This window comes from Sturnira hondurensis, unplaced genomic scaffold, assembly GCF_014824575.4.
Source record: "Sturnira hondurensis isolate 20B ecotype Veracruz unplaced genomic scaffold, ASM1482457v3 Scaffold0015596, whole genome shotgun sequence".
Lineage (NCBI taxonomy): Eukaryota > Metazoa > Chordata > Mammalia > Chiroptera > Phyllostomidae > Sturnira > Sturnira hondurensis.
Window position 1 is genome coordinate 24,290,465 of NW_028088227.1, and position 25,398 is coordinate 24,315,862.

General features: G+C 57.5%; 1 protein-coding gene across 8 annotated transcripts in view; it reads right to left on the reverse strand.

Moving 5' to 3' along the window:
- Nucleotides 1-25,398, reverse strand: part of COL18A1 (collagen type XVIII alpha 1 chain) — a 76,815-nt gene that overhangs the window by 6,858 nt on the left and 44,559 nt on the right. For 7 of the 8 annotated variants that reach the window (XM_037065210.1, XM_037065207.1, XM_037065209.1 and 4 more), the window contains 29 exons: nt 24,746-24,829; nt 23,751-23,810; nt 21,204-21,333; nt 18,020-18,096; nt 17,520-17,639; nt 17,150-17,176; nt 15,675-15,737; nt 15,482-15,568; nt 15,105-15,158; nt 14,794-14,952; nt 14,043-14,105; nt 13,034-13,060; nt 10,826-10,966; nt 10,128-10,226; nt 8,796-8,822; nt 7,924-7,959; nt 7,294-7,365; nt 6,931-6,966; nt 6,557-6,646; nt 5,988-6,017; nt 5,876-5,902; nt 5,517-5,579; nt 5,100-5,174; nt 4,183-4,209; nt 3,930-3,983; nt 3,510-3,581; nt 2,482-2,568; nt 1,865-1,907; nt 1,556-1,618 (listed from right to left, as the gene is read on the reverse strand). In XM_037065210.1, coding sequence (XP_036921105.1) covers nt 1,556-1,618; nt 1,865-1,907; nt 2,482-2,568; nt 3,510-3,581; nt 3,930-3,983; nt 4,183-4,209; nt 5,100-5,174; nt 5,517-5,579; nt 5,876-5,902; nt 5,988-6,017; nt 6,557-6,646; nt 6,931-6,966; nt 7,294-7,365; nt 7,924-7,959; nt 8,796-8,822; nt 10,128-10,226; nt 10,826-10,966; nt 13,034-13,060; nt 14,043-14,105; nt 14,794-14,952; nt 15,105-15,158; nt 15,482-15,568; nt 15,675-15,737; nt 17,150-17,176; nt 17,520-17,639; nt 18,020-18,096; nt 21,204-21,333; nt 23,751-23,810; nt 24,746-24,829 — 1,993 coding nt within the window. The remainder of the gene's footprint in view (nt 1-1,555; nt 1,619-1,864; nt 1,908-2,481; nt 2,569-3,509; nt 3,582-3,929; nt 3,984-4,182; nt 4,210-5,099; nt 5,175-5,516; nt 5,580-5,875; nt 5,903-5,987; nt 6,018-6,556; nt 6,647-6,930; nt 6,967-7,293; nt 7,366-7,923; nt 7,960-8,795; nt 8,823-10,127; nt 10,227-10,825; nt 10,967-13,033; nt 13,061-14,042; nt 14,106-14,793; nt 14,953-15,104; nt 15,159-15,481; nt 15,569-15,674; nt 15,738-17,149; nt 17,177-17,519; nt 17,640-18,019; nt 18,097-21,203; nt 21,334-23,750; nt 23,811-24,745; nt 24,830-25,398) is intronic. The other variant, XM_037065204.1, reaches the window with a different exon arrangement.

Genomic DNA, 25,398 nt, shown 5'->3' on the forward strand with positions numbered 1-25,398 from the left:
TTCTCCTTCCAGGTGGGAAAGTCACCTTGGGTTAACCTTCTCCCATGACCTTTACTCTGGAAACCTGACAAAGCTGGAAGGTGGGCTTACTGGGGTGATACCCCGGACTGGTGGGAGTCCAAGGTGGCCCAGCTGACACGCTGTCACCACCGGGGTTCCTGTCCTGAGTCCTTCTCATCGAGTGGGGTCCCGCTGCTCCAGGGCCATGGTGGGGGCAGAGGGAGGGTGCAGATGGGCCTCAGTGCACCCACCACCTTCAGTACCGGCATCAGCATCCATCAGCTCTGGGAGTTTCGTCACCTCTGTTGGGGTTTCTCTGGACATGGGTACTTTTCCAGCTACGACTTCAGTGTAGGTTGCCCACTTGCTTCCACTGTCATCAGAAGACAGACTGCATGATATCACCCCTTCCCAACCTGCAGACTTGCTTTTGCCTGGCATGGTTCCCTGCAGTGAACAGGCTCCATCTTCTGCGCTGGTGCCAGGGCCTTGGGGTCCAGGTTGTCACCTGTTCAGATCCTCCAGTCTCCCGACTGACCTGCCCTTTCTCTGCAGCTCCCATCCCTTAGTGAAAGCCAGCTTAAAACTTCCTGTGATGACTGGTTTTCACGTCTTTCCTTTTAGTTCTGCTGGTTTTTGCTTTTTGTGTCTTGAAGCTACACTGTTAGGCGCAGGCAGATTTGGACTTGCTGTGTTTTCCTTTTGTTTGGTGGGTTTTTTCTAATTGTCATGAATGTTTTATTTCTGGCGACGTTTCTGCCTTGAGACACACCTGTCTGGTTTCTCACATGTGCTTTCACGTCTTTACATTTAGGGAGTGTCTCCTGTAAGCAGCACACAATTTTGTTTTTATCTCACTGAGAATTTTCTGTTTTTATAGGATTATTTAGCCTATTCAGGTTTAATGCACTTCATGTTAGAGTTGGGTTTTAATGAACTATTTTGCTCCCTATTTTCTATTTGTTCTGCCTGTTCTGTGCTCCTTTTCCTCTCCTTTCTGTCCATCTTTTAGATTAAGTTTTCTTGGTTGTTTTTCCTTTCTGTTGGTTATTAGCTGCACATTTCTTTTTCACTCTTGGCTCCTCCCTTAGGGATGGTTCGCCCTCGATACTTGGCGTCTCACAGGCACGAGGCCTTCCCTGGCCAGGGCCGGGTCTCAGAGCCTTGGACTCTGCCGCACTGCCGTCGACTCGGCCCACACAGTCCCACTGTCCTCCGTCCCCTGTCTCGGCAGCATCACTTCCTTCTCCCCTCAGGGGCCTCACCGTCCCCATCAGAGGTGCCAGGTCCTCTCCTGGAAGCACATGCTAGGGCCCTGCCCTGCTCCTCAGCAGGTGGGGTGACAGGACACCCTGTCTGGCCACTGTCTTGGCCCCACTGTCTTTGCTGGGCCCTGTGAGTGTTATGGGGCCAAGCAGATGTCCCCGAGTCCAGCCCAGCCCCACATGTCCGGTCAGGGCCCTGTGAGCTGGGAAGGGGCTTCCTTGCCCTGGGAGGTCAGAGCGGGTAGCCACAAGCCCAGTCCTCAGCCCAGGGCTGCCCAGAGCACTCTCACCTGGTGGTCCGGGCGGGCCCACTTCTCCTTTGTCACCCTTTGGTCCAGAAGGCCCCTGGTGCCCTGGAAGGACAGAGACCCCAGTGCCCATTATCGAATGTGTAAGAGGAGTATGCCCTTTGAAGCCGAATCTAAATTGTGGATAGTAAGTAGGTGGCCACCTCTGTCTACTCCCATCCACAGTTAGATCCCCCCAAAATTCGTGTTGTCCCAGAGCCAGGTGGGCAGGCAGGCCAAGTCCTGAGGCATCCAGTACCCTGTAAAGGGCTGCTCATCCCCAGATCTCCCGGGGGCCCCAGGAGCCCTCACCTGGCAATCCCCGAGGTCCTGCAGGGCCAGACTCCAGAAATGCCTGCAAAGAACAGGCCAAAGTTGGCTTTTGAGAGAGATGCCCTGAAACCCAAGGTTACCACCCACCCAAGGGCCTCTGAGTCCAAAAGCCCCAGTACCCTCTTTGAGGCCACATAGGCACCCTCCACCCGAGTCATCCCCATCCCCCGACACAGGGGTGCATGAAGCAGGAGGGAGAGGACACAGGGTTTGAAATAGGGAGCTCTGGTCCCGACATGGAGACCCCTCAATGAGTTTACCTCATGCGTCCGAGCCTTGTGAAATGAGGATGTCCACCCTCCCAAGGACCATGGGGCTTGGTGCTCAGTACCCAGACTTCCAGAGAGCCCTTGCTGTCCCTGGCCTGTACTTCCCTTGGGGGCTTGTGTTCTAACTGACCGTGGCCCCCAAGGCAGGCAGCCCAAGCCCCACTACCTGGCTCCCTCCCAGAAGGGCCCCATCTCCCCTACACAGAGGCAGTAGCTTGGGCTGCCTCTCGCTGGGACTGGGGGTAGGAGGTTAGTGACCAGAGGTGGCAACAACTGAGGACTCCTCCTAAGGACTCGGGAGGGGAGACTGGGTGCCGGAGGACTTACATTGCTGTCATAGACAGGGGTCCGGGGAAGAGATGGGGGCCCTGGAAGCCCTGGGGGCCCTGGAGGCCCTGGGGGGCCAGGTGGACACTGTGTAGGAGAAACAGAAAGCCCTGGTCAGTCATGTTCACAGTGTGGCCATTGACCCTGGCCAGGGCAGCATTTTGGCAAGTCCCAGTGGTCACACCCCAAGCCACTGTCCAAGTGTGACCAAGGACGGAGGGACTAGAAGCAGAACCAGAGGTGGGATGCACCCGACCGGGGGCATGTGTGCCGCCCTTTCCTATCGGCCTTTAAACCGCAACGGCACGAAAAGAATTCAAGAGCCTCTCTTCCTTACCAACAAATGTGACCAACTGTTTCGTCTCTGCATCGGAACCCTACAAATTATTGCCTTGTGTTCCTGATTTTTCCCGGCAGCCCAGTGTTAGTCTACGGAAGGGAAGGAAGCCTCCATGAAGAACCAGCAGCAAAGAAAGTATCAGAAGAGCAGATTGCCTGGACGGTGGGCTCAGGACCACTGCCCCCACTGGGCTGGGCTCACAGGGGTTCTGGGCAGGGACCAGGGAGGGGTGGCAGGGCCCTGGGCTGAGATTCAGGGGGGAGAGGGGACATGACTGGGGTGGGACCTCTAGGAGAGACCACAGGAGAGTGGCAGGTGGGGCACTGGGTGCCGGGCATGTCAGAAGCAAGCACGGAGTCTCAGGCACAAATGGCTACAAGTGCCTTACCGTGCTGACATTACTGAAATAAAACCCTTGGTTCAGAAGGTGGCAGAGTTACTGAAAGTTATAATGTGGCATGGAGTGAAGAGAACCCTGCAGCTCAGAACCCTTGCCAACCTGGATGCCTGTTCCTGGGGGGCTGGGGCTGTGTGTGTGAGCACATGTGTGCAGTCCACATACGTGTATGTGTGCAAGGCCTCGGCATCAAGGACCAGCACAGAGTGGGGACCGAGGCTGTTCCAGCCAGGCCATTCCAGGTGCCTGGTGTCCCAGCTGTGCCTGGTCCACCCCCTAGAGGCCACTCACCCTTGTACCAATTCCGACGGCATCTCCCGGCTCCCCTTTCTCCCCTTTGAATCCATTCATCCCAGGACGACCCTAGGGAGAGAGTGGAAGGGGGAACTGCTGGCTGCTGGCTGCCGGCCAAGACCGCCAGCTTCATGCCACTGTGTCCCCACCAGGGTGGACCCAGCCCACCTCTGGCCTCACACCACCAGCAGCTCCCATCCCCTCCCCCACCCAGGGCCTCCTGAGGGTGCGAGCTGCCCACAAGCAGGGCCAGGACTCCTTGCCTACGTGCCAAAGAAAGATGTGTTCAGTCAGGGCTCCCCACAGGGAGGACAGTGGGAAGGATGGTAGGCTGCTCTCCCCGGAGCCCACAGCCCCCATGGGCCCGGGGCACTCTCTGCCTGCCCCCTCACATAGCGAGGAAGCCCCGATCCTTACCGGTCTTCCGGGGAAGCCAATCTCTCCCTTGTGCCCGGGCCGCCCATACGGACCCTGTGGAGAGGAGCCACGTTTCAGGTGAGCAGACAGACCCTGCTGTGGTCTCCCACCAACACTCGTCCTGAGCTTTACACACGCGGCTGGGGTGTAAACTCCGGCTACTCAGGCCACTTGCTCAGTAGCTGGGTGGTGGCAGGTGCTTTCAGGGTGCGGCACATGCACAGGTACATTGCGGGGGTGTGGGCCTACTCACCGGGGGTCCTCGGAAGCCGGGCTCCCCCTGAACGGAAACCAGAAGCACTGTTAGGTGGCCACAGGTCATCTTTCCCCCCCACCAGCGTATCCCCCCAAAGGGTCCCTGTGCCCATCTGCATGGCCTCTGGATGTGCACCAAAGCACTGACAACCAGGAGGGAAGGAAACAGCATCAGAGAGAGGGTGCGGGATGGAGGACAGTATCAATCCCGGGCAGCATGGAGGGGCGCACCCTGGGGCCCTGAAGCTTGAGGGGCTGTCCTGCAGTGTCCTGGTGAGAGTTACCATGGCCTGACTTTAGGTATGATGCCAGGTGAGGCTGGCAGAGTTTTCTCTGGGTCTGGGGTCCAAGGTCCCGTGGCCTGTCCCCAACAACCCTGAGGGCTTCACGGCTTCCTATAGGCCTGTACCCAGAGCCACCTGATCTGGGTCCAGCTACTACTCCCCAGGACCCACCCAGGGGCCCATCTGGAGGGTTACCTGCTGGGGGCAGGCCCTTCAAGGAGCCCACTCTTGACCCCAGCCCCTGCCGCAGCCTGAGGCCAAGGGGCAGCCAGACAGCAGGATGTGGAAGCTCCCGCTGGGCAAAGCTGGGGGCTCTATTTCCTGCAGTTGAGCCCAAAGCCATGACCTTGAGTGCCCTCCACAGGGCACTGGCCACCACGGACCAGCCGGGCTGTGGCCCATCTGAGCGTTCAGATTTGGGGCCCTTGAGAAGCCTCTCAATGTAGTTGTAAAAGAGAAAAAGACACGGAAGGGGCAGGGGTTGAGGCTGTGGAAGGTTCTGGAACCCTGCTCAGGGCTCTCATGCATGACCAGGAGCTGGACAACCCCCCACCCACGCTGACTCCATGGCCCTGGGAAATCATGCTTCCGAAGCTTGTGCGAGGGGCGGAAAGCAGGCCCCTTGCCTCACCTTGGCTCCTTTCTGGGCCGGGGCCAGCACTCTGCCGTCAGGGCCGGAGACTGTGCCCGGCTCACCCTTCTCACCCTGGAACACCAGACAGCGCGTCAGGGAGGCCAGCTCCAGGGGAGAGGGCCCTCGCACCCACCGCAGCCGAGGCCTCACTGGGCGCCTGCACAAGCACCCCAGAATGGCACATGAGCAGGCCTGCTCTTCTGGGGGCTCTGTAGCTGGACGTCTTGGGGGGTCCCCCATGGGCCACAGTCAAGTGACTGAGAGGAGAATCCATGTCAGAATCTGTCACAGGCTTTGGGTGGGCTGAGGGGGCTCCCAGGTCCCCCTGCAGAGAGTGGTCAGCGGGTGGACTGGGACGGCCTCTCTGGGTCACAGAGGGGGTTGTCCCTGAGCAGATGGCACCAAGCCCCTCACCTTGGGTCCTGGGGGGCCCTGCTGGCCTCTGGAGCCCAGGTCTCCCTTTGGCCCGGCTGGCCCCTGCAGGGAGACAGGCAGGAATGAGGGCCCACGTTAGTGACCCAGGGCCACGATGGCCGCCCACGATCTCCTCCAGCATGGCTGCCCGGGATGCGCCTGCCTCACAGTCCTGACCAATGACAGGCAGAGAAGAGCTTGCTCCACCCTGCCTGAGACACCCCTGCCAGACCCTGGGGGCTTCTGCTAAGGGGTCCGAAGGCTCCTCTGCCTCGCAGGCACCCACCCAGCACCGGGCTCCCTCACAATGTGGAAATCTCACTCCCTGCCCAGGCAGGGGTGGGGTTGAGGCTACTTACAGGGAGGCCCGCGTACCCCGGCTGACCCTGTGGGAGAGAGCAACAGTGTCACCTCAGGGACACCGACCGGCACTGCACAGCCAGACCGTGTTCCGGACAGGACGGCACGTACCTTGACTCCGTGGGTCATGGCCACTGCTCTCTGTCACCGAGGTGGCAGAAACACACAAATCACAAAAAGAAAAGAAAACCACGTTTACAACTATAATTTCACTCTCATTTTATCACGGTCACAAAGACTAACGGAACACCATCAGAAATTAAACATGGGACAAAATTTTGCTTTCAATAGTCCTGGCTTGTGCCTCAGGGTCCCTCAGATGAGAAGTGAAGCCGCTCCTTGGATCCTGCCTCCTGAACCACAGGACCATCTGTGACCTGGGACCAGGAGACCAGGGCCCCCACCTCCCCGTGCTATGCAAAATGGCCGGAGGGGACACCTCAGCCTCTGGGGGAGTTGACACTCAGACAAACGGGATGCGCTGCCAATAGGCAGCTCTGGAAGGACTTGCTTTGACAGTGAGAAACCCCGCAGAACAGACTGGAAACCTTGATATATTTGGGGGTCTCTGCATTGGAATCAGAGCGTAGCCCCTGGCCTTTGGGAGTCAACTCTGCACTGGCTGCAATCAGCACTGGGGGTCCAGGCAGAACATGTGCCCACCCATGCAGTGTCCTTACGTCCTGCTCCGACACGTAGACGACAGGCCCCGGAGGTCCGGGGGGCCCGGGGGGCCCCGGCTGCCCCACTCCGTCCTTCCCTGCATCTCCCTGGAAGAAAAAGCCCAGATCCATTGCTGGGGTTGCTTGTGGGGGAAGAATTGTCACAGTGGCTCTGGCTGGGACCCACCAAGGACTTGGGAGGGGTTCCCAGTGCCCACAGGACACAAGGATGTGCCCTGAGAATCCCCACCCCAGCCTGAGAGCCCCCAGACTTGCGGGTCTTCACCCCAAGTCTCTGCAATCATGTGGGGCAGAGAGCAGCAACCCCCCCAAGGTGGCCATGCACCCACCAACCCACCTGTGCACCCAAGACCCCTCCCCTACCCACTCACTTTCTCTCCCTGGGTCCCTTTTTCTCCTTTTGGTCCCTGTAGAGACAGGAAGGAAACATTTCATCATAAACAGAGCACGAGCCCCTCCCATCCTCAGGACAACCCGGACTGCTGAGATGCCCTTGGAGTGGAGAGAGATGGAGAGTTCTTCATTCACTGACTGAACGGAGTAGAGGGGTCTATGAGCCAGGCAACTGCAGGAAATGCCTGGACCCCAGAGTCAGTCCACGGAGTGGGGTCTCCAGGCTGCTCGGGATACCGAGAACTAAGCTGGAGGACCTCCCGAGGGACACACCGGAGTGCCAGCTCTCAACTTCAGGGTGTTGTTGCCCCTTGCGCCAGTAGCCCTGGGCAGTCACCTACCTGGGCTCCATCCACGCCCTCTCTGCCGGGGAGGCCGGGAAACCCGGGGGGTCCGCCTGCACCAACTTCTCCCTGCAAAGGGCACGAGGAGAGGGCTGTGTGTCAGACAGCCCAGCGAGCCAGTGTTGGGGAGGTGGCAGGCCAGGGCTCACACCCAAGAACGATTCAGCTTTCTCAAAGCCCTGAGCAGGCGAGGAGGGCAGGTTGAGGCTGGGGGCCAGGGGTTGGGGGAGGGTCAAAGGACTCGTGTGGCTCCTGTGATTTCTGGGGCACAACCAGGAGGAAGCAGAGCCAGGAAGAAGCAAAAAAACCTGGGCAGGGGGGCTGTGCCCTCAGAATGAGTGCACTCGGGATAAGTGGGTCTAAGTTCTAAGGAATTAAGTCAGGGCTGAGACAGCCCAAGGACAAACCAGGGAGAGTGGAGCAATGATACCTTGCCTGGCCTGGGGGGTGGCTGGGAGCAGGCTCACGCATTACTGAGGCCCTGAGGGGACAATGGACCAATGGGCCAATGGGGCTAATGGGCACAGCCCAGGCAAGGCTTCTGGCCTCAGCCCAAGGACCCCTCCCTGCTCCACACTAGCACTAATAAGGATTGCCAATTTTCTGGACTCAAGAAAAGGTTCTTACCTTGGTCCCTGGTAGCCCAGGTATTCCAGGATCCCCCTGAAGTGGGCAAAAGGGCTCTGTGAGTGCAGTGTCAGGCTGGCCCAGCCCACGGCAGTGCCCACCGGTCCCCAGAGAAGGGCAGGAAGGGGTTACTCAGGTGGACTCTCACACCGCTCCCCTCCACCAGCTCAGAGCTGAGTGTCCTGGGGACACTGAGGAATGTGTGCAGGGACTCTGTGGCCCGTGTGACCGGGGGCTGGCCACATGATAAGGACGCACGTCCAGGGCTGTTCTGGAGGCCATGCCATCATGTCATTCTATGAGATGACTTCATTTTTTACAATTCAGGAAAGCTAATAATTATGTACTTTTAAAAACTCAACTTTTGAAATGTCCCAAAGTTTTGGAAATCAAAGCAAACCATGCTAAAAGAAGAGGTCACAACAGCGGGCTGATCCCACTGTGGGCCCCGCACAGCCTGGAACTCGTGAGGGGGAAGCAGAAGCCCAGAGTGGCCCCAGGGGACCTTTGCTGGAGGTTCCTCCTGCCCTCACCACCCACAGGGAGGGGACCCGCTCAGGGGGTGAGTGGCCCAGGATTAGCCCCCAGGGCTCTGGGGCACCCTCTGCTGTCAGAGAGTGTAGGGGTCCCTTCTGGAAGACCCTCTCTTCCCTCAAGTCAGCACACACTTCAGGGATGCGAGGCCATGGATCGTAGGCCATTGGGCTTTGGAAAAATGGGCCAGACACTGCCACCCCACAGGCAGACTCTGGGTCAGAGTGCGTGGCTGCTGTCCCCACATTCCCCAGGATGAACGGGGTGTGTGAAGCAGTAACTAACTCTTGGCTCCAGGGAGTGAGGCAGGGGCAGCTGCTAACTAATCTTGTACTGACCTTGACTCCAGGCCTGCCAGGCGGTCCCTGTCGGAGCAGAGAGGGAAGAGGCCCTTAGAGCCTGGTCCTGCCGGGGAAGAGAGCCCCTCCCTCCCAGAGCAGCACACGATGCAAATTCGAAGCAGTGGATGCGCTGGTCCCCAAGGCAGCGCCACCTGGGCCCTTGGCCCGGATCACCCCAACACAAACACACTTGCCTTTTATTTAACTAAAAGTGGGTGCATTTGAACAAGATGCAATGCCGCCGTCTGGCTGGCTTGGGCTCGCTCTGACCTGCGAGGGTCTCCATCACCTGACCGGAGGCCTGAAATAGTCCCACCGACCCCTCCAGAGGGCAGGGGCATTGAAGCTGTGGGCATGGAACCCTGAAAGAAGGGACCTGTGCCCCCAGATCTCNAGGCCTGCCAGGCGGTCCCTGTCGGGGCAGAGAGGGAAGAGGCCCTTAGAGCCTGGTCCTGCCGGGGGAGAGAGCCCCTCCCTCCCAGAGCAGCACACGATGCAAATTCGCAGCAGTGGATGCGCTGGTCCCCAAGGTAGCGCCACCTGGGCCCTTGGCCCAGATCACCCCAACACAAACACACTTGCCTTTTATTTAACTAAAAGTGGGTGCATTTGAACAAGATGCAATGCCGCCGTCTGGCTGGCTTGGGCTCGCTCTGACCTGCGAGGGTCTCCATCACCTGACCGGAGGCCTGAAATAGTCCCACCGACCCCTCCAGAGGGCAGGGGCATTGAAGCTGTGGGCATGGAACCCTGAAAGAAGGGACCTGTGCCCCCAGATCTCGCTATCTCTGCTCATGGGATCCTCCCAACCTTTGAGTCACAGCTGACGATTTTTGTCACCTGTTGGCTCTCTCACCTCACCTGACGCCAGGGAAGCTAACTGCTACTGACAAGGGCTGAGGTATCGAACACAGAAAAGAGAAGGTGCTGAGTGGAGATGGCACAGCCGTCCTAGCTGACTACGGACTTGGTTTTGTCCAAGTGCAAATCCTTGTTGACGTTGCTCAAAATGGAAACCTTGTTCGGTCACTCCCTCTGGCTAGCTGAGACTTCCAAGGTGCCCAACGGAACCCAGACACCGAGATTTCCCAGAAAGACGCAGCTTTTAGGGCTCATTCCACCCCCATATTCATTCACCTTGACCACCAGGGGCATTTTCCCGTGTGGGGGACCCCCAGGGTAGATGGCACCCTGGACTCAGGTGGCCCCACTGGCTCTGCCGCACTGCTCCTGGTCCCCACTCGGGGCCTGTCCCAAAGACTACCCCTGCCCTAGGCACCTCCACCCCTACCCCCCAAGAGCTGACACCAAGCCGCTTACGGGCAGTACCTGCAGCCCATCAGCACTTCGGGCTCCCGGCCAGAAGGGTCCCCCGGAGCCCTCCGTGTCATCCTGGATTCTGGATCCCCCAGAGCCTTCCATGTCATCCTGGAGAGCACAGGACTCAGGTCTGTGTCTCGTATAGAAAGAGACCTTCTCTGAGGCCAGCAACTGGCCCAAGGTGGAACTCTGGCCATGGCTGAGCAGGGTGGACTCTAAGGGCCCAGTCACTGGGCACTGGCCAAACTTGACCCTCAAATAAGAAGCATCTGCCTAGAGGCAGGGACATGCTGGGTGGGCGCCCTCAGTCTCTCTGAAGTTTAGGCCACTTACTCTTATTTCGAGCACATGCCAGGGGCCTGGCTGTGTGACAGTGTTCAGGTTCTACTTTCATGTCCCCAGACCAGCCCTTCAGCAACACTCCCAAGACAGAGTCCCTGAGCAGTGACCTTCTGTGGAACTGGGCACCTGTTCCCTCCCACTGCCCAGGGCTCCACCATGAGGCACTGTCCAGGCACTGATGTGGCTCAGGAGACACACCCACACGCACTGTGCCCCAATCCAACCAGCCTATCCTGCTGAGCCCACCCAGCCACTCATGGCTCACACGTGGGGACTCTACCACGGGGCCGTCAGTGTGGGATCCTGAGATGGAGGCATGGGGCTCAGACTCGGCTTTTGGGGGATCAGGTGCAGCTGACACTCACAAATCCTGCAGGAAGTCCTGGTCCTGGAGGCCCGGGGGGCCCGGGAGGCCCAGGGGGCCCTTGCGGTCCTGCTGGTCCAGGCGGTCCTGCCAAGCCACTCTCCCCAGGAGTGCCGATGGGACCAGGGTCTCCCTTGCTTCCCTGCACAGGTGGAGAGAGAATGTCATCACTCTCGGCCATCAGGGTGGGTGTCAGCTGAACCCGGAGACAGCCACCATGTCCCCAACACACCTACATTCCCTTACAAAGCTTTTTACAAATCTGTAAAGCCACAGGGATAAATAACACTCTGCAAAGCAAGCAAACCCAATTGTACCTCTTCTTCTGAACTTACGAGAGGATTTCACCCAGTTTAAAATGAAACAACTGAGCAAGAACCAGCCATCCACGCCTGAAGCATTCATTCTAGGGGAGCGAAGTGCTCGCGGTTTGGGGTGCACCGTGCAGAGTATGCTGCACTCTTGGGGCTGGGGTGGATAGGGCTGGAGAGCCTGAGGTGTTGTGGCCAGTGAGGGGGCAGGGTGCTGCTGGAAGGAGCCAGGGGAAGGAGGCTGGGGGGCTTAGAGTGAGTCTGGGAGGCTTGGAACCCCCTCACCCCACAGATTGGGGTTGTGGGGACATGAGGCACAGCTTCGGGGAGCGAGAGCCAGGAGGCAGGTGCAATATGGGGCTCCAGTCTCAGAGGCAGACCTACTGCTGGGAGCTTGAGGGTCCCAAGAGCCAGGCAGGAGCCCGGTGCAAGGGAGCAGGGGACACAGGGACCCAAGACATGGAGGCCCTCATGCTGAGTCCACACCTGGGCACAGCCCCACCTCCTTGTGACCACTTAACACCTGAACCTCAGTTTCCTCATCTTTACCACTGGCCCACAGCAAGGGTACAAGTGTGACCACTGTCCCATGCTGGCAGGAAGGCCACCTTTCTATGGCCTTGACAATGCTGACCACAGCCTCTCTTCCCAGGGCCCTCCTGAAAGCACTGTGGTCTGACCTGGGCCAGTTCCACTTCCTCCAGTGGCCTCCCCAGTAACAGGGGGATCCACTCACCACCGCTCCCTCTGCAGGTACCCACGGGTCAGGACCGGACCCCCAGCTCTCACCTGCTGCTCTGCCACCCGACCCTCACCATCTCCACTTGTCTTTTATCACCAATGCCCGGGGGGTGGGGGTGGGGGACTTGTCTTGTTACATCTTAGGTGTGCTCACTGTTTTTATTTCAATAGATATGTAACTTAAAAAAAAAATTACCACCTACTTTACCAAAGGGCTGATTTTCTTGGAAACTTTTACTTCAGTTTCTTGATTTTAATCTTAGGGTCTTTCATCTTTTTATATTTAAAAATCTCATCTAATTTTTGATCTTTGAAATGTCCCTATTCAAGTCTGTTCTTTGAAATCTCTATCTAGTTTCATCCTCTCCCCTCCGCCCCCGTTTCCTACACGGGTTTTAATTACATTGTAGGGATCTAGAATTTTCATTCACATGACCTGAGGTTTTTAAAAAGTCTGAGTTACCTTATCTGAGTATCTGACTGTGGTGTTCCGTTGCTCCACGAGCTAGAATCTGGGCACATGCTGGGACTAACTGTATCCTGCATTTGTGCCGGGAGCACCCCTATCCCAGTTTCCTCACCCAGCCCCGGGCCTGTGTTCTGTGCGGACACAAGTTTATACACACACGTGTCTGCTCTGAGCTCATCCCTTCCTTAGGCTCCTCCTAGCTGGTGCTGACATCACCTTCACCCTCCTCCTCACATCCCCTGCAAGTTTCCTAGCGGACCCCAGGCCTGGAGCTTTGCCACATCCAGGCAGTTTCTTTGGGTATTGCTCCTTGGACATGCTGGGGAAGTTCCCAGTTAGGCCCACCCTGTCCAGCCAGAAGATGGAGTGGATCCTCATGGAGACCTGGGGGCCAGTTGTAGTGGGGGGTGGGTAGCACAGATGCAGCAGTGAGGTCCCACATCTGGGTGGCCTCCCCTTGTGTGAGAGCATCAGGGACACACTCAGGATCCCAAGGGGCAAACAGGATGGCCGCTGCCTGGGCAACTCCTGGCAGGACAGACAGAGCCAGGGCATGCAGGCCAGACCCCATAATCAGCACCAAGGACAGCTCACTGGCTCCTGGCCTGCCCGCCCACTCCTGTGCCCTTGGGCAGTGCAGGGATCACTTCCACCCAGCAGCCAATCTAGAGCCAGAAGTATGCCCTACCTTAGGTCCCGGGGTGCCCGCTTTGCCCTGCAGGAAAGAGAATGGTTACCACAAAAACAGACCAATGAGCAGCCAACCAGAGAAAAGCACACAGGGTTTCACTCATTCTTCCCGGCCCACAGGCCCCTGTTTTCTCATTTATGCTGATTTCATCGTTTCTGATTCTCCTCTCTCCTGGCCCTGGGATCTGGGCGCTGCTCCCAGAAGACCTGTGTCTAAGACTCCAAGTGCCTCTCCTGGCCCTGTCATCCCTTTGGCTGTTCCCACCATTGCTCCTGTTTCAGGTGGGGACAGAGGCCCCAGGGGAGACTTGGCCTTAGGGGAACAGAACTGACCGTGCTGCTGAGAGCACATCCCCACCACACTGTGTGCCCAATGGTGAAAACCCCAGGACAGCGCTTCCAGCCCGGTCGAGCAAAGCAATAGCTCTGAGCGCAGAACGGTTCCCTGATAATGCACCCCCTTGGCTAAGCCCAAAGCAGCCCAGTGCTCAAGGAAGGTGCCACATGGAAATGTCTCCAAATGGCTGCAGGCTGGCACCCCTGTTCATTCAGTGAAAACCAGGAGGAAACCATGGCCCCAGTTAGAGGTCACTGCAACCTCGAAAACATTTCCATTATTGATGCAACCAAAGTCAAGACTTGAAATGAGAACACCCAAATCAAATAAAGTGTCAATATTGTTCAAAAGGCATTAGTCAAGTTGTCATAAAAGAACTGTGATAATGAGTCCTGAATTTTTCCTTGAGCCCCAGCTGGCTGTGACTCTAAGCGAACTGCAGGAAGCCCTAGGCCCCCAGCTGTGGCTCTGTGATGACGGTGATGACGGTGGTGACGGTGGCTGCCTGCTGGGGTAAAGCCCCCCACAACCCCTGGTTTTGCCAGCCTGTGGCATTTCTCCTCCCTGAGGTCACCAGAACCAAACCCCACATCCAGGGTTTGGTCACCCTGTGGCCACACTATGCGGCTCTGAGTCATACCCACCCTGGACACCTGGAGAAGTGACTTACAAGGCTGCCTTTCGGGCCAGTCTCTCCTGGTCGCCCATCTTTCCCTGGAATACCTGGAGATCCCTGGGGGACAGAAAGCAGAGTGTGGGGCCAAAGAAAACTCAGAGGCTGAGAAAGTGGTGAGTCAGCAGATGATCTGGGTGTCCACAGATTTCTTGAGAATCAAGGACACGCTGGAATCCCAGGGCTCATAGGAGGACCGCCCCCCCCCCCCCGCCCACAGTAACACAGGTCAGAATGCTCATGCTACTCTGCTCAGTTTTTAAACTTCTTTCCCATTTTTTTGAGTTGCTGATCAAACTGAGGAGCAGCAGACGCATGGCGAGGGGCTGCCTCACCCACGATGTTGGGGCGGACTCTCACTGAAGTGGGACGCATGCCATCCACAGGATGACTTCACACTCTGGTGAACTACAAGTCCAGAGCACACTATCAGGGGAAAACCTGGTTCCTGTGACCCAATTACAATAGTGACGTCTGCGGGCACCACTGAGACACTGTGTCCCCAGTGCCAGGAGCAGGGGTGTAGTTGGGCTCCTCACAGCCCCCCAGTCTTGGGCAGCGAGGCCCACCCGACCCCATGAGAGTCACTCCTGGAGACGGCCACCGTGAGGACCAAGAAGTGAATGGCATTGCATGTGGCCACCCAGTGGGCCAGTGCCCAGACAGGAAGAGGCCTGCATACTTGGTGTTCCCCCCATGCCCAGCTGACCCTCATGGGGGAGGGCAGCAGAGGGGAGGCAAGTCTTACCGGGGGGCCAGGGGGCCCAGGGTGTCCATCCCGCCCAGGCACACCGGGAAGGCCGGCGGGACCCGGGATGACCGAGCTGTTCACCCCGAAGCGGCCTGGCTCCCCAGGCAGGCCTGGGACACCAGGGGGCCCTGGGGGGCCAGGGAGACCTCTTGGGCCCTGAACAGAGAAAAACACAGAACAGTCACGCACGACACACCTGCTAAGGGCCAGCCCTCCCCCCCCACCTGATCTGTCCCCACCCCGCCCCCATGGTTCGCTTGCGCATGAACATAGTGGGGCAGCAGCCACCAGGGCCAAGGGTCACTCACTCGAAGGCTTTCCAGGTCACCACTGAAGCCGGACCCCTCCATGTCAATGAAGGTCTGTGGGAAAGAGCCCAGACACCCATCACCCAGAGCCCAGTGCAGTCCCTCCATCCCTGTTCACGTCAGTGGGCAAGCCTGCCTGGCATGAACTGCGCTGCACCCTGAGCACTGCCCCGTCTCACACCGGGTCAAGACGTTTACAGTGGGAAGCAAAGAGAGTGAACACGGGATTCCTGCACAGAGTGAGAGAAGCCTGCAGGGAAGCCTGTCTGAGGCGCCACCCAGAGGACTCCTGCTCTGCCCCAGGCCCCACAGCCCGGCCCTGGCCCTGCAGGCAGGAGCTGCCTCCCCTGGTGAAAGAGGCTGCAGGTGGGACTTACCAGCTTGTCGTGCCTGAAAGAAGGTCCTGGTGGCCCTGGGGGCCCTTGGGGTCCTGGGGGTCCTCTGGGCCCAACCCCAGGATCCCCCTGGGAATAGAAGATGCCACGTCACACGAGGGAACCTGGCCCCACTGCCAGTTGGGAGTCCAGATGACAATGCGACCCACCCACATCTCAGCAAGGCGGGACTCACCTTCTCACCCTTGGGGCCCACGTCTCCTGGGGTTCCCGGGAAGCCCTGTGGTCCAATATCACCCTGAAAGACAGGCAGGCAGCTCAGTCATGGAGGAGGTTTCTCTGTCCCATCACCATCTGAGCCACCAGACATGCAGCTTTGTGGCTTTGTGCCCTGAATGTCTGCTCCTGTGCAGAGCATTGAGGAGCAGACAGCGCTGAGGCTGAGTTGGGGCCGGAGGTGGACACCTCGGGTTCCTGAGGCGCTGCACGGCACCCCATCTTGCAGACAGTGCTTGGGAGGACCTGCACAGAGCTGACTAACACCCCGTGGAAGTCCTCACTAGAGAGCAGCGCAGGTGCGTGCCACGTGAGTGCTCTCCAGGTAAAGAGGGTCTGAATGACCGTCAAGTGCTTGCACGTCCACGTGCGCTCGGAAGACTGTGCAGGGTCTGTGGGACTAGCAGCTGCGAGATGCTAATGCGCTCCGTTAGAGCAAGCTCATTAACTGAATCCTGAATCACCCACCTTCCCCACCCCCCACCACATCCCGGCTCTGCAGAAGCCCCCACTACCACGGAGCACACGTTACTTTCCTCGTGCCCCTTAGTAGTCGGGTTGCAAAGTTTTGTCATCAGTTGTGAAGTGAGAAGGTTAACTAGGGATCATTCAGGCATCCACATGAAACACCCCCTTCTCGTTTGGAATGTTATCTTGAGTTGTTTGTGTCCAGGGTTTGTCATCTGACACTCCCTCTTGCCTGTAGCTTCCTAAATTTTTATTGGTGACCTTCTTGTGTCATTTTATCATGTTTCTTAGAAGTAGTATTTGTTGATTTTCAAAAATTCAAACTCAAGTGTTTTAAAGCAAAAATTCTCACATCTGTTGAGACCACGGACGAGTCTGCACTAATGCATGCAAACGCATCTTCTGCTCCATGCGTTGTGCTGCCTCCCAACCGTGGGCGGCCTTCTGTTTCTCCATTATGCATCTTTTTTCTTCTAAAATTTGGAAACTAGCCCTGTCTGATGTGGCTCTGTGGATTGAGCACTGCCCTGAGAACCAAAGGGTCGCTGGTTTGATTCCCAGTCAGGGCACAAGCCTGGGTAGAGGGCCAGGCCAGGTCCCCAGCAGGGGGTGTGTGAGAGGCAACCACACATTAATGTTTTTCTCCCTCTATTTCTCCCTTCCTTCCCCTCAGTCTAAAATAAATAAATAAAATACTAAAAATAAAAAAAAGAATTTGGAAGATATACCTTTCCCCGCCCTTCTCCCCTTGGTAGCCTAAATGTCCCAATACATATGCATAACTTTATTTTTCTACCAACGGTCAGACTTGTATTTTCCTAACAAAGTTAAGTTGCATTCCCCAAACGGCCTCATTTTAAAATCTCTTCACAATGTTAAGCTTAAAGAGAGTCACAGGATAAAAAGCTCTGAGGGTCTCACACAAATGTCAAACATAGTATCTGGCTCTGAGACAAGCAAACTTACGGGTTTTCCATCTTCCCCAGGGTCGCCCTGGAACATGAGAAAGGAATGGTTAGCAGTGGACTCATGGCTCCTGGCCCCATCCCATCCAACATGGAACGGGCCCCGGGCTCCACGCCCTCCACAGGCCTGACTCCTGCGGGAAGGCTGTCCGAGTGGAGATGAACCTTCCACCCAATGTCTGACCACCTTCGTCCGTGGTGGGCTGGCCTCAGCTGCCTGCCCACAGCCTCCCCAGCACTGACCTCCCTGGGGTCTCTGGGGTTTCCAGGGTCCCCCTGTCCAGCTGCCCTGCCATATCAGCAGCACCCTTTCCTTTTCCCCTCCTGCCCTAACCCCACCCCAGCTGGACTAAGAGGAAACATGTACTCACGGGCTCCCCATCCCTTCCAGGAGCACCATCCTTCCCTGGTGGCCCTGGGAACCCAGGGGGTCCCTGTGGTCCAGGGATAGCCTGTGCATCGGGGCTCTGCACCACTGGGCCTGGGAGACCCTGGGAAGAAAGGGCACGTGTTGGTGGGCCACACACATCCTTACCTGCCCACCCACCAGCACACTCTCCTGCATCCTGGGCTGGGCTCTGCACCACACAGACACATGCAGGGTGGACAGACATAGGGGACACGAGTGGACACACACAGGGTTCAGGCTGGTGACACTGACATGAACAGGGGTCTGTCCAGTTATCCTCCTGTCCCTGCCCACATGCTCCGCATGCTCAGGCCAGTCTCCCAGGCAGGCCCACCTGGTACCAGGAACAGGGACCCAGAGGAAGTGAGTGGGCCCAGGGCTTGGTCGGGTCACCAGTGAGCGAACCAGAGGCACTGACTGCCCTGAAGCCTCCGTGGTTCTGGGTCAGGGAGGGGGCCTCACCTCTTTCCGGATGTCCTCAGCGCTCTGGACACCCCTGTCCCAGGTGGTGACTGTATTCGAGCCAGGAAGGGTGTGAGCTGCTGAGTGGAAGTAAGGGGCAGAGGTCAGACTCCTGAATGGTGGCCCAGTCTCTACTCTCAGCTCGAGCTCCCCTCCAGGGCTGCCCGCCCCCTTGGTCACACCCCAGCTCTCACACTCTCACACTCACATATACACACACACTCCACTTCTTTTGCTGAGTCACTTGAGGGTCCCCTGCATTATCGCGAACCTCCCCCCTGAATGCCACATCTCCCAAAATCGAGTACATTTTCTGACAACCCGATGGTCACACCTGGGAAACCCAGCACTGCCACATACAGTGACCTGACATGCAGCCCAATTCAGGTTTCCATGCTGCCCAGCCATGTCCTGTGTGGCTTCTTTTTGGGGAATAGTGACAGTGGGGTAACAAGGGCCCCATCAAGGATCCTGTCTAGGGCCCAACTCTGGCCACATCTGTCCCCTGCCTGAGCTGTGCGTGTCCCCAGAACTGTGCAAACACCACCGAGCAGAGAAGGGCAGGGCCAGGCCCCTGCGGTTTCTGTGTGCAGCCCCGCCCCCATCGCCCCTGCTCTTTGCTTCTCCCACTTGTCGGTTCCCTCACTGGGTGCAGGATGGCACCTCCCCCTCTCTGCCTGACACACAACCTGTGCGTAAATTTCGAAGCTGTTTCCTAACACCTTTCACCCAGTCACTCCAGCATCACTGGGGCAGTCAGATGACACAGGACTCATGCGACATCGGCATGTCACATGTACGTGGTGGCTTGCAGAGGCCCCATCTTCCGAGGGAAGTTCAGGGGCATGTCTGACCCTGGCTAGGGTTTGATCGGTGCTCTGGGGACACCACAGCAGCAGAGCTTGGGGACTGGATGGGAGCTGAGGCCCTTTAGCCCGACCTGGATCGGGAGGCTTTTGAGTGAGATCGCACTGCAAGGCATCACCCGTGTGCACAGCTCTGGGGGATGCCTGTGATCCCTGCACAGTGGGGCAAACCACCCCCCACCTTCTGCTCTGCTCAGAGCCCCGCCTCCTGCAGGGGCCCCATAGATGACGCCCAAGCAGCCCTGACCCTGCCCCCACCCCAGGACCCACTGAGAATCACAAGTGAGCCACAGGAGGGCAGCCCAGCCTCTTCCCTTGATGGTGTGCAGTGGAAACCTCCAAGGACGCATTTGAAGCATGAGTGTGACTTAAGGCAAATGTAAAACCCCTGCCTCTGCAAACCTCGACAACAGAAAAGCCATCACTAGGAGAAGAACAGAAAGTGAAGCACTCAAGGAGATGATTTGTGTTCAATATTCTTGAGATGTCCAAGCCCCTCCCTCAACACTGATTTACTGATTCAATGTCATTCCAACCAAAACCCCAGCAGGCCGTTCTTATAGGAAATGACAAACTAATTCTGAAATTCCTAAGAAAATGCGAAGGATGGAGAACAGCGAGGCAGTCTGGTCAGTGATGGGCAGATCCGGAGGATGCACGGACCTGCTCTCTGCCCTCAGCATGAGGGCTGCAGAAACTATGGGCCGTGTGTCCTGTCACGACAGACGGATCTACGGACCCGAGCAGAGGTGGGGAGAGACCCACACAGATGGACAACTGGTCCTCAACAAAGACTCCAAGGCAACTCAGTGCGAGCAAGGGCAGGCTTTTTGATAAGTGGAGCTGGAGAGACTGGACATGGAAACAGAAACAAGAGAACTGAGACCCACACTTTACACCTGGATGGCCCCGGACTGGGAGCCCAGGCCCCAGATCACTGCGAGGTGGGGGCTGGGCCGCCTGGTGGTCCAGGTGGGTGCGTGCCCCTCGCTCGGAACTCGGAGGGACTGGACGCATCACCCTGTCCATTCCGGCTGTGCCCTTGGGAAGCACGTCCCTGGCAAAAGCCACAGGCACCACGCCCTTAGCTCACTGAAGGGAGAACGTGAACAGTGGGACCCGGAGGCCCAACAGTCAGTTCTCACTCCTTTGTTCTTTTCTGTTTCTAATTTGGCTGCATTGATCATATGTTACTATTTCAGTCATTTAAAAAGCAACCAATTTTTTCCAAATAAAAGATGTCTACATAATTTTCTAAAACATACTGGTGAAGAGAGAACTAACCCCACAGACGTCCCCCAGAGATCCCTGCCCCTGGTTACTCAGCCAACACTAACCCAGGCACTGCTGCGAAAGGGCTGGGCAGGTGCACCAGACAGGTTATTGACTCGCTGACTTTAACAGAGGGGGATTATTCTGGGAATTCAGGGTACAACCCCATCATCACCTGAGGCCCCAAAATGGAAGAGGGAGGCAGGAAGGGAGTCCCAAGAAGGAAAAGCTGAGGAATGTGAGTGACCTCTAGGACCTAAGAGCGGTCCCTGGCCCACAGCAGTAAGGAGCCTGGACCCTCAACCCCACAGCCACAGGGAACAGACCCCTGCTGAGCCTCCGGCAGGCAGGGAAGCAGCCCTGCATACCCTGCCCTCAGCTCTCGGCTCCGAGTAGGACTCCGACCTGCAGAGCCAAGAGGCAAGACGTGGTGCCGCTGTAAGCAGCTAAATCGGTGGCAGTGGCTGTGATGCAGCAGCGGACTAGGGCACACTTCACTTTCTGTGCCTCCTGGGCACCCTGGCCTTTCCTGTGGCAGGTGTGCACCTATGCACTCTCCAGGCCAGCGCCCCTCTAAGGCCACCCGGAGAAGTCCCCAACCCCAACTGCTGACCACAGGGCAGGCCCATTTCACAAACATTCTGGGCGGCGATGTCTGCCTTCACCATCAACTCTCATATCCTCCTAGCGGGCCCCTGGCCCCCAGACCGAGTGGTGGCACATCGCTCTGGCAGCACACGCGAGACAGTCCCACAGATTTCCCCAGAAATAAGAAAACAAGAAACAAACCCTGGGAAAGAGAGGTATATGGCCAAGCAGCTGCTCTGCCCTGACTTCTGGGGTAGCTTCTTCCCACAGATGATCCCAAACGTGACAAGGTGGCGAGGGGGCAGCGCAGGTACCAGCTGACCAACTGATACCCTGTGGTGGGGCTAGTGTTTGCCAAGGACAGGAGCCCCTCACCTGGCCACACACACACATGCCTGTGCACAGCACCAACACACACATACCCCACTGACATGCATACACCCCTGCAAGAGCCTTACCTTCTAATACAGACACAGTGGATTGCGCCTCGATTTCTTCTGTTCTGGAATCTTCTGAGATGTTGTCTCCAGCCAGTGGAGGAGAAGTGACCGGGGGAGCCTCGGGGAAGCTGGGTTTTAGGGATGTGCCCTGGCAAGGTGAGGGTGGGAAAGCAGGCCCGTTATCCAGCAAACTCAGGCACCCTGTGAATGCTCATGCTGGCAAATGGCAGGTTCAGATTTATTTGGTTTGGACTTCCGCCAAGATGGAGGCATAGGTGGAAACACTGTGCCTTCTCCCACAACCAAGTTTGGATACAACAAAAGTTTTGGAGAACTAAGACACACCCAGAGACCAGAAAACCGAATTATACGGAAGTCCGACAGCTACGAACCGTTCAACAAGGATGGTAAGAGGTGGAGCCAGCAGCGGAGCTGGGTCGGGCAGGACAGACCTAGGAGCACAGGCAGCCCAGAACTAGTCGGGGTGCGGAACAGACTGACCAAGGTTGCACATTCGAGCGCAGTGAGACGGACCACACAGGCCCCAGGGGGTGAACCCAGTGGTGGAGGGCTGACAGCGGTGGCACACTCGCGTGCTGTGGAGCGAGGCACGTGGGCCTGGTGACAGTGGTGGCTGCGGTGCTGGTGGGGGTCGGGGCAGTAGGCGGCAGAGGGAAGCCATTGTCCCTCTTTGACCCCGCCCCCACATACAGCGTCACAACCCAGCGACTGAGTTGCCCTGCTCTGGTGAAAACCTAGGGCTCTGATCCGGCTACTTAACAGGCACGAACAGCCCAAAAGATGGTGCAAGAACTCAAAGTCCCAGAGCCAATAACTCTAAGCGACCAACAGATTGCCAGGCTCTCAGAAGCCCAATTTCAGATTTATTTGGTTTGTAAAATAAGACCTTTGTAGACTTTGAGAAAGATGAGGTAAGAAGCCATCAGGACTTCATGTCAGGCAGGAGGAAGTTCGGGGCCCTCCACGGCTGTTTTCTTCTGAACAGCCCGTGGGGTGGGGGCCCCTCGAGTGGCTGCCCCACCTGGGGAACCCAACAAGTCACCAGAACCCCCATGCCCACCAACTTCCCCCATGTGAGGGAGGGACCAGAGCCCACTCCCCGGGCTCAGGGCGGCCCCTCGGCGACACTCCAGAGCCCTGGCTCCCTCCTGTCATCCCAACAGAGGACAAGTGGTTGGTGCTGTCACAGACGCCTCACATGGAGGGATCTTTGATGGTTCCTGCACACACTGGGTGTGGCTGTAACGAGGACCCTGACCAGGCACTCCACGGCTGGGTGACGGGCACCCACCCCCACCCAGAGGGGATGAGGTTGCTCTTCTCTGAAAACTGGTCTTCCCTGTTCCCAGAGGCACCATGGAGCTGAGGACATGGGTGCAAGCCGATGTTCAAATACACAGGCGAAATACTTCCTGCATCTGGCCACTCCATATTTGGCAAACACTCCCTGGGGACATCGTGGGGTGGAAGGGCAACAGTCATCCTGTGAGTCTTGCCTGGGGGCTTCTCCCACAGCCAGGTGGGTGAGCGGCAGCCAGAGCTGGACACCAGGCCTTCCCCTGTAGCTGGGGACCCCCACCTGGACCAGACTTGTCCATCCCTAGAGGCTTCCACCCAGTTCCCCTGACACTCAGAAGCCAAGCTCAGTACTACCAGCGTCCTGCTAGTGCCTTCCTGACCCCCTGGGAGCCAGGCCAGGGCCAGGCTATGGGTTCAGGGTGAGACTGTCTAAATAGGGATGCTTTTTTTGTTTTTGATCCTCCAGGCTACGCAGGGAGGCGCCAAGCTGTGGCATTTCATGCTTTGGTTCCGACGCAGCTCAAACACCACAGGATTGTGGGGTCCCTGCGTCCCCAGTGGCTGGCGTGTGTCCCACAGCAGCCTGGTGGGTGAAAGTGCACGTTCTCGAGTCTGGCCCACGTCTGTGACGAGGAAACTCAGAGGGCAAGAAACACATAAGCCATCCGACACCTGGGGGACTGTTTTGGGCAACTACATGCTGACCCATGTCCAAGAGCCCACCAGGTACCTCAGCCTGCAAGCAGGTGGGCAAGCCCCCTGGCCCTGCTTCCCTAAGAGCCACTGGCCCCTCCTCCACCCTGGCAAGGCCAGGGGTCCCCATGACCCACCTGGGGGAGGGTGCCAACTGTCCCTCCCAGGGCAGCTCAGCACTCTGCCTGTCACTCCCTGGGTGGAGACACCATGAGGCAGAGAGCAGAGAGGAGGGGCCCAGAGCATGTCGCTCACATCCGTGAGACACACTCCCGCCTGCGTGTTGTTTCAGGCGGTGTGAGCTGGGAAACTCACTGAGTTGGCCTTGGGCTGCCCTGCTCAGCCCTCAGTCCTTCACTGACCCCCAGACCGTCTAGTCCCTTAGGGCCCTACCAGCTAATGGCAGGACAATCAGAATGTCAAGGTCACCTCAGGGACCAACGGAACGAGAAGAATTAGAAAAACAGTTCTAAGTAGTCCCAAGAGACAAGAGGGAGAATAGCCCAGGCCGGGACGAACGGGGCCCTGGCCAGAGACCCTGTTGCTACTCACCACTTCCTTCCGGAGAAGCTCCCGGGCCTCCTCCTGCCCACTTCCGAAGTCTCCTGATGCCTGGAGGGTTCACAGGAAACGAGGAAGAAGCTGGTGACAGAACCCCCGGCACCAGCCGGCCCTGGAGAGTCCCACCTGTCCCACGCCCATCCCAGGCCGGGGCAGGAGGGAGAAGGCAGAAAGAAGGGTGGGGGGGCATTTTGTGTGGCCTCCAAGAGGGAAGCGGCCTTGCTGTGAGCACTGGCCGCTGGTCGCCAATGAAGCACATCTGGTCAGGCCAATTAGAATGACCCATTGGAAATCAGTTTGGCTGTAGTTTTGGCTGTGTTGGGGTCATTAGAATGACCCATTGGCTGAGCATAGTTTTGGCTGTTCTCAGCCAGACATACAGAGAACCACAAAGAAACACATTCCTTTCTTTCCACCTGTCACCTTGCTCCTGGGCCACTGTCCTGGGCAATGGCCAGGTTTATCAGCACACTTGCCACACGGTGGACACAGAGCAGAATGGAAGGCAGCTGAGGGGACAGGACTAGGTGACCTCACTCTATTCACAACTGTGGCCACTCGGGGCAGGTTTTGTCATCTGGAGCACTACCCACTGCCCCCAACACATGTCTGTCCACACCCAAGTACAGATGGATCTGTCTCCTCAGGTCCCCTGTGAGAGTGTGCACACACACTCACTCACACTTACAAATACACACACATTTTTGCCCCTCTGACTATGATCGACTGTGTTACCCACTGGCTGCCCCGAGGGCAGTTTCCACCCAGCATTCACTTTACATTTTATGTGTGTTTTGAACAAAGAGTTCCAGGGAAAGGAAGGCTCTTTTTTATGCTACAGGGTAACCGAAAATGTTCCCAGGTTCCTGGTCCCCAAATGGCATCTTCCTAGTCTCGTCAATCTGGGGTTCTTGGGGGAAGGCCAGCCCCCCCTGACTCGGACTGTCCTCCCACAGGGTGGGGATGGGGTGGGGAGGGAGACTCACCCCGTCATCATCGTCATCGTCCTCCAGGCAGTGCGTGGGGCTCACTTGGGGGTCCCTGCGCACCCTCAGCTCTGCGATCATCCCCTAAGTACAGCGGGAGAGAAACGTCACCGGAGGTTCCGAGGCAGGTGGCAGGGACACAGAGAGACCCTGCCTCACAGATCCTGGCACTGTCTGAGGTCAGGATTTCAGCGGGTGACACAAACCAAGATGAGAGGGGCCCCTGCCCTGGGCCAGGCAAGGGTTTCTGCTGGTGAAACCTCAGACGTGGCAGGACACGGCATTGGATTAACCAGGTGGGATTTAGGTCTTATTCTCTTTGCAATGTCACCTTTCCATAAAGCAAGCAAGAAGCCGAGGAAGAAACAGACCACAGTGCTTGGAGTGGGCTCTTGGTTCTCCGTGCACATGGGTACTCAGCCCAGAGTCAGTTTCATCCATTCATTCACTCACCACTCACCACCCCCTCCACACACGTTCACCCACGTGCTCTCAGTCCTGCACTGGGCACCAGGGCACGGCACTGAACAGGGGCCTGCCACCTCGGATCTTGGTGTCTAAAAGAGGGGACAGGACTGTAAGACAAAGATGAGGTGTGTCACTGAAAGTGGTATCCCCAAGAAACACGAGGCAGACGGCACTGCAAGTGGGGC